The following is a 7,929-nucleotide window of genomic DNA, read 5'->3' on the forward strand; positions in this document are numbered from 1 at the left end:
GGCAGATCTCCGTGAGTGCAAGGACAAGCCAGTTCTGAGACAAACTCCAGGCCAGGCAGAGCTAGAGCGAGACCCTGTCTCCAATTTTGTTTTTAAACTTTTGTGTCAAAAATAGAAACTCATAAAAAACACTTAACTTATTTGAAGAAAATATTTTAATTATATAATATTTAGGAAGGCACAAGATAATACCATATGTACGAAGTTGGTCTTTATTAAATTTGTAAAAAAAAATCACTGTTAATATAATTCTACATTTTCTTTTTCCAGTTACGTACATTAATAAAATTATCCTTTAATTTAAATGGAAGAAATAGCAGATTATTAAATATTTAATGAACTCTTGTATCTTTGATTACTATAAAAATTATACTCAACAAACCCAGTTTGCATACAAATGCATGTTTTGTATGTTCTATGTATCTGTTTTATATATGTGTGTATTAATGCTATATGTGTGTAATAACATTCATTGAGAAAAAAGTCTTTTTAGCATGAATTTTAGGGAGTATATATATATGTATATATGGTGCATGTCTGTTGAATCTGCATTCTATGCATATAGTGGCAGGGCCTTGACCACAGAAGCTCAAAGACAGAGTAAGTCTCTGCCTGCAGAGAAGAGCTCACATTCTGGTGAGGGCTGGCAGGCAGGTAATCAGCATGTCAAGAAACAGTTAAGAAAATAAAGCCCAGGGTGTGGCTGAGAGAATGAACAAGGTTGCTTCATTCAGATTCATAGCAGATGAGAAAGATTTTCTTCTGATAACTGTATTGCCAAAGGATCTCCTAAGTGGGGAGCTGGGAAAGGAGAGGTGCCCTCCTTCGCTTCTCCAGGAGGACGCTTAGAAAGCCCCATTGGATAAGGCAGTGTGTTAATATTATTAGGGTAAAGCTGCAAAATTACTGTCCTGCTGGTTGTGAATCCACTCTGCTGACATTCACAGACGTCGCCCACCTCAGTGAGTGGCTATCCCGTGCAGTCAAATTCAATAGCACTCTTTCAGTCAAACAAACAAACAAACAACGAGCTGCTGTGAAAACCTACCTAGGATGAACAATCTGATGGGTGAGCAGATTGCATTTGGAGTCTCGCTCTACCCACCTCCCCCGTCTAAAGTGCACGTGGTGAAATGCACATTTTACCCCGAGACTCCTTTTTTTGTACGCATGGCATGCACCGCGAGGTGTCATTCCTCGTTTTGATGTATTCCACTCAAAGACAGCAGTGCAGCTCACCCACCACGCAGCAGCACCGTTGCATGTGAACTGGGCTGGTTTAGGGGTCCACCTGGAGGCACGAGAAGACCACTTTGGCCTACAGTTTACCATGCTAAAATGGATAGTTAGTTACTTCATCGTTCAGCAACGTGACCATGGGCGTTAAATAGTGTTACTGTGGATAAACTAAAGGAAGCCAAGCAGATTTTCAGCTAATTTCCTGCTGTGTAACAAACAGAATTGCTCAGGTTGAGTAACTGCGTGTCAGCTGATTAAACGTAACACTTTATTTTGTTTCTGGTCTTTCTCTTTTTTCTTCTCGATGTTTTAAAATTGTAATGTTAGGGAATGCTTATTCTAAATGATGCCTGATTCTGGAATTAAGAACTTTAAATTGCCATGAAGCCCCTGGTTATGATCCCAGCACTTAAAAATTAATTTTGTTTTTCAAAAGAAAAAACCCAAACCATGCAAACAAAAACTCATTATAGGCATTAGATGCAGGTGTAAATTAAGGAAAGGATCTTAACCTGTGTCACAGAATAATTTATAAGTATACTTTGGTTGTGAACTGACTTATTTTGTAATTTTTTATGTGATGGTATATGACATTTGGAAAATGTTTACTATAGGAAAGTTATATTTTGCTCATTGTTACAATCAGATCCTTGTGGAATGATTTAAAACATATATAGAGGTCACCTCTTGCTGGATCCTTAATCCCCCAGCATGTCACATAATCGTTTTGTACCATCTGGTGTCTTAATTAGAGCCTGAGAAAAGACGTACTTGTGTAAACAGGATTATATTTGTGACCTAGGAAATAGTTGTTGTTTTTTTAATTGATCATTTAAAAGATTTTACTAACACAGGCTATAGTGATTAGATGCCTTTTTTGTGCAGTTAAAGGAAATGGAGAGAGCTGTTAAGAGAGTAGCTGCTACATAAGCAGGCTCTGTAGGAACCCCTGAAGTGTATACAGAGAGGTTGCTTTCTCTTTAAGCTGCAAAGCATCGCAGTGTGAGAGGGACTAGGTCTGTCTGTGCTCAGCGTGGGCCACTGCTTGGCTCTAAGTAGAGAAAGCTTTGGATTTGTTTTCTGATGGGTACATGGTGGGGTATGAATGCTTGGCGGCAGAATGCTTGCATACCTTGTACATTTTGTGTGCTGTGTTTGCATTTATCAATACCTAGTAATGGTCCTTTCCTTCCCTTTTACAGATAGCTGCTGCCTTGTGGTGGTACTTTGTATCAAAAGGAGTTGAGTATTTGGATACAGTGTTTTTTATCCTGAGGAAGAAAAACAACCAGGTTTCTTTCCTTCACGTGTACCATCACTGTACCATGTTCACATTGTGGTGGATTGGAATCAAGTGGGTGGCAGGGGGCCAAGGTGAGGAACCCGCCTGCCTGACTGAAAAACCCAAATAGGGGAAGTACGTTTACCTAACGGATCAGTTAGCTTGCTTTCATGGTTAATTGTCTCCAGTCATGTTCATCTCACTTAAACACTTCAGCTCTTTATCTGTGAAGCATTGAGCACTTAAAGACTTGCCCCCAAGATGAGCATAAACCAATAAGCCTAAATGCCTGAAAACAATATTAACTTGAGTGGGGAACGTTAGTGATTGGCAGTGCCGAACCGATAGAAACGAGACACACTGCCCCATTTTCAGTCCAAGCCCTTGGCTTGCTCCTGCTCTGACACGGACCTTGTATGACCTCCTAGCTGCCCATTTAAGCGAACTTTTATATAGCCCGTTAATGCCGAAGAGGATCAGAAGTCACAGCTGGGCATTTGCCTCTAGTGTTTGAGACGGCTGTAGACTGAGGGTGATGTGCATGCTGAACTGGACACAGCCCTTTCCTCTGGACCCAGGGTGGTGTTCTGTCCCGATTGGCAGCCTAGACATCCACACTGAAGTATTACTAGGAAACTGAAAGTGAAACCCGGAGTTCCAAGGAGAATTAGTAAATCTAAACTGACCCCACAGCTCACATCATGACAAAATGCGATATTGTGTACATACTTAATATTCTAACGAGAAAAGGTTCTGTTGCATTTGACTGAGTAGGATATTGCTAGATCTGTATGAACTAAATGGATTGATCACTCAATGTATGTAATGCTGTCATTTAAAACTATGTAGAAACCTAAGAAATTAGTATTATTTTGCTCCTGGTGTGCACATTGGTATCTCTAGAGATGACAATGTAATGTATTACAAGTCTCCATAAACACTTAGAAGCACCACAGCCTCTTTTCAAGGAATTACTGTTAGGAAGTAGGAAATAGAGGAAGTAGGAGGCAGCAGTCATTTTACATTGTTTGCTAAAGCTCGCTGGAGAACCCTATTTGAGAATTTACTGCTTCAAAAACCCTTCAAATATATATATATATATATATATATATATATATATATATATATATATATATATATATATATAACAAACCCTCAAAGCTAAATTATAAAAAATGTCAAGCTTCATTTGAGAAGCTTTCCCCTAAGTATCACTTAACTTAGATTTGAAACTGAACTAGAAGGTAATGTAGATTCATTCACTTCTTCATCTCTGTGTCACCATTGCCCATAACACTTTTCTTGCAATTGCCTCTCATTTCTCAACAGCGTTTTTTGGGGCCCAGATGAATTCTTTCATCCATGTGATCATGTACTCCTACTATGGGCTGACTGCATTCGGCCCCTGGATCCAGAAATATCTTTGGTGGAAGCGATACCTGACCATGCTACAGCTGGTGAGTTAAATGTTTGGAAGAGTTATTTCCGGTTGTTGCCAAAATCAAAATACTTAAGTTTATTATTTGTACAGTGCCAGGTTGTTTTAGATTAGGTTCCATTACAAAATCCACTTTATAAGCAAGGTGCTGCTGCAGCGTCAAGGCTGGCTTGGTTCTACCTAATCACTCCCGGGTGGACTGGCAATAGCCACTTGCTTTATAATGCCCTTAAAGACGGGATTCAGAACCTGTCCCTCTGAGAGAGAGCCTGTAAAACTGCCTGTGGAAAGGATGGTTAAAATGTAAATATGCCACAAAGTACATAGATTCATGGGTGACTAGAAGAAAACTTCCCACGAGTGACTTTTTTTTTTCATAGTTTACTGTTTTATTCACTCTTCTTGTGCTTGCTTAGATTTCCAGTTTCTCCGTGACTTGGTTCTTGTTAATAGACCCTATCCGGGTAGCAAAGGAAATCACAAAGCCAAGAGAGGGCAGGGGTGGGGGAAGGGTTTGAACACAGGATGGGGCACACTCTCTAGTTCTGTACCACTCTGTGCTTGAAGAGCAGAGTCGAGGATTTGAACTCCTAGTGTCCTAGGCCGATGGTTCTCAGCAGCCCTTCCTTGTAGGGCCTCTCTTTGCATCCCAGGGCACGCATCAAAGCACTGTTCAGAACTTGGGCGGGGCCCGTAATCAAACTGAAAATGCAAATCCAAGCTGGTAGCTAATCTCCAGGCTTCACAGTGTATTCTAATATGCTTTAATCATAGTGTGCACACCATTTTTATCAGTGGGATCGCATTTAGAAATATCCATCTCTGCCTCGAGTTGCTACATAGCCGCCTAACCAAACAGGAAACACAACCTTTGGGGAATGCTGGGTGTGAAGGATTCATTTAGTAAAGAAACACTCCAAGAAACTTCTTCCAGAATTTGTGGAAGCGCTTGATGTAGTTTGTAGAGCTCTTTCCTCTCAGTGAGAGCTGAGTGGTCCCAAGAAAATGAAAAGGTGACCCAAATCATATAAATTGTTTCATCTCTTCTGTTGGGGTTTGCCCTGGGCTGTCTTTGAGCTACATCATACTCAATCACACCCTATACACACCCTATTTCGGTGGTACAGGTTCTAAGAGCCATTGTGAAATCAAACGTTCTAAAAGTTTGGATTTTTGCCATGGGAATTGTTAAATTTAATATAAACTGATATGTGTGGAACAAATTATCTTAACACTTAATGAAATAAATTTATGGGTCTTGCTGTCTTTGTCAAAGAAACTATAGTTGCCCATTACAGACAGGATGCTGAACTTCAGTTTCTGAGTTAGACTTTCTCCAAACACTTAAATCATGTACAGATCTTACAAAAAGTTACCCCTTGCTAATGCTACAGAATCTGTAATTCCGTGCCACAGACCATTCAGTGACTAGTGTGCCAGAATTTAAGTTTATTATTTGAACATGTCTTCGTTTTGAATTTTTCTCTTTTTGAGAATTCATAAAATTGAAGGTGATTCTTTTTGCATTTACTGGTTTTAATGGGAATATAAATTTTTAAAGAATGGTGTTCATTCAGATGGGAACTTGCCTGTCCCTTATTTGCCAGAGAAAGATAGGGAGCTGGCTTGGTGAGCTCAAGTTCATTTCTAAGGTGAATGTGCTTTATAAGACATGAGAGCAGAGCGGAGTATTTAGAAGAAGGAGACCAGTGGTCGGGGGGAGAAGAAGGCTGAGCCAGTTACAGTGATGCAGATGTATGACACTGTCAGAGAACCCCATGTGTGTATGTGTGTGTGTGTGTGTGTGTGTGTGTGTGTGTGTGTGTGTGTGTGTGTTCCTGCCTAACAATTGAATGAAAAAGCATGGAGTGAATATGTCTCCTTGTGACAGCTTAGTAGAAAAAAAGAAGTCTAAACTGAAGGCACTAAAAAAGACCCTACAAATACTGTTGCTCTACTCTTGTTGGCCATTGCTTCTCTCTCCTTGGGTGCCCTTCAGCGAGTATTCAAATGTCCAAAATCTGTGCCAGGGACTCAGGAATGGTCAATGAGCAAGGCAGAGCCCCGCCTCTAGGAGCTACAGTCTAATGAAGAGATAGCTAACAGTCAGTCAACAGATAAAGGGTCCGCTTCAGACAGCCACCACATCACTTTAAAAAACCCAACACAAAAGCACTGTGATTGGGGGGGTGGGGGAGAGCCATGGAAATCACCAGAATGCCCGTGCTAAGCAGGTGGCATTGGAACTGTGATCTCAAGGAGGGAGAGGCAGAGACTATGAACCTTTCAAACAGTATAGCACAATCTGGGCCCCGTGACCCCTGGGTAGGAGATGGTGATGCTGGCATTGGAAGCCTCTCAGGACTCGGATTCAATGTTCCCTCTGCTGCTGCTTTTGTTTTTCAGGTTCAGTTCCACGTGACCATTGGGCACACAGCACTGTCCCTCTACACTGACTGCCCCTTCCCCAAGTGGATGCACTGGGCTCTGATCGCCTACGCAATCAGCTTCATCTTCCTCTTCCTCAACTTCTACACTCGGACATACAATGAGCCCAAGCAGTCAAAAACTGGAAAGACAGCCATGAATGGGATTTCAGCAAACGGCGCGATCAAGTCAGAAAAGCAGCTAGTGTTAGAAAATGGGAAACCCCAGAAAAACGGAAAGCCAAAAGGAGAGTAGATTGACCTGGGCCTTAACTGGTTGACAGTGAGGAGACTCCTGTGTCATAGAAAATTTCAGGGGCAACAGAAGCAGAGGGTCTGGGGTGGGGAGAGAGGCAGATGTGGTCTATGCACCTTCAGACTGAGCAAACCTTTCCAAACGGTACCCAGATGTTTTATTTATGAAGTTTTTATTTTAAGCTTTTTTTTTTTTTTATTAGCCTTGATGTTGTCCAGACCAAAGCGATCCCAACGTGACCTTGGAGCCCTCCTCCTGTTCACACCCACCCGTTGAGTGGGTGAAAATGTCACCCATCTTCCATTCACCCCTTCTTCAGTCTGAATTTTAGATGATCACAGAAACACGGTTTTATGAAAAAATTTTTTTTGGCAAAATCACTAGTTCCCCACTGGCTGCAAATCTGACATTTTCTTGTCCAGAGATAGAACTGTGGATACATTTGAATTTGGATTCATTTCCTGACCCCTGTGGTCAGATCTCTCCACCTCTAGTCAGAATATTCCCTTTTGGCTGTAATTAAATTTGAAAACTCTGCTAATCTCTGTAGAATCTTAGAGGCTTGATGATGATGATGATGATGGTGGTGGTGAAAATAAGGAAGAATAGCAGTAAAATCCTGTCTTGTGACCCAAAGGCCACCATGACTTACGGCACAAATCACTGTGGGAAACAATTTTTTTATTTTATTTTTATTTTTGTGATGAGGAAGGTAGCCTTTGAATACTCCTATTATTAGCAGAAATGTATTATGAGGATTAAGATTATTGAATGATTGAAACATGAGGCAACTCATGGCTTTGTTAGTAACATCTAAGGTAGTCACATGTACATGCAGTTAGAACTCGAAGGGGATGTTGATTTTATCAGGCTTTCCTTGTTTAGATTTGTGGCTGCTGCTGATTTCTCATATGTGGACATACACCTACCTCTTCTGTTGGAAAGAACATTTAAATAAAATAAAATGAAATAAATTTTACTTAAAAAAAATCAAGGAGTCCTCTAATGTAAAATTTAACTTTAACTTTCAAACTTTTTTGTTGATTTTATGTTATTTACAAATAGCATACACCAAACATTTCTGTGATGTTATCCATCTCTTTCAATGTGTCTAATTTTGAGTGATGCTTACTTCCCTTGTGACTACGTTGCAAAAATCTTCTTTATTATCTAGAAATGAAGTATACATGCATTTTGGTGCAATACCTTGACTCCTTGGTGCTAATGATCGATATATTCAGTGCTTGCTGTTACAAGGTGTTACTTGTTAATGCAAGATGAGAAAAAG

General features: G+C 40.5%; 1 protein-coding gene across 1 annotated transcript in view; it reads left to right on the forward strand.

The window, feature by feature from the left end:
* Positions 1–7,224, forward strand: part of Elovl4 (ELOVL fatty acid elongase 4) — a 28,611-nt gene extending 21,387 nt beyond the window's left edge. Inside the window, exons 4-6 of the mRNA XM_006985364.4 lie at positions 2,442–2,613; positions 3,851–3,978; positions 6,366–7,224. Of these exons, the coding sequence (XP_006985426.1) occupies positions 2,442–2,613; positions 3,851–3,978; positions 6,366–6,641 (576 nt within the window). The 3' untranslated portion in view covers positions 6,642–7,224. The remainder of the gene's footprint in view (positions 1–2,441; positions 2,614–3,850; positions 3,979–6,365) is intronic.
* Positions 7,225–7,929: the final 705 nt, after the last annotated feature.

Source organism: Peromyscus maniculatus, chromosome 7 (genome assembly GCF_049852395.1).
Source record: "Peromyscus maniculatus bairdii isolate BWxNUB_F1_BW_parent chromosome 7, HU_Pman_BW_mat_3.1, whole genome shotgun sequence".
Classification (NCBI taxonomy): domain Eukaryota; kingdom Metazoa; phylum Chordata; class Mammalia; order Rodentia; family Cricetidae; genus Peromyscus; species Peromyscus maniculatus.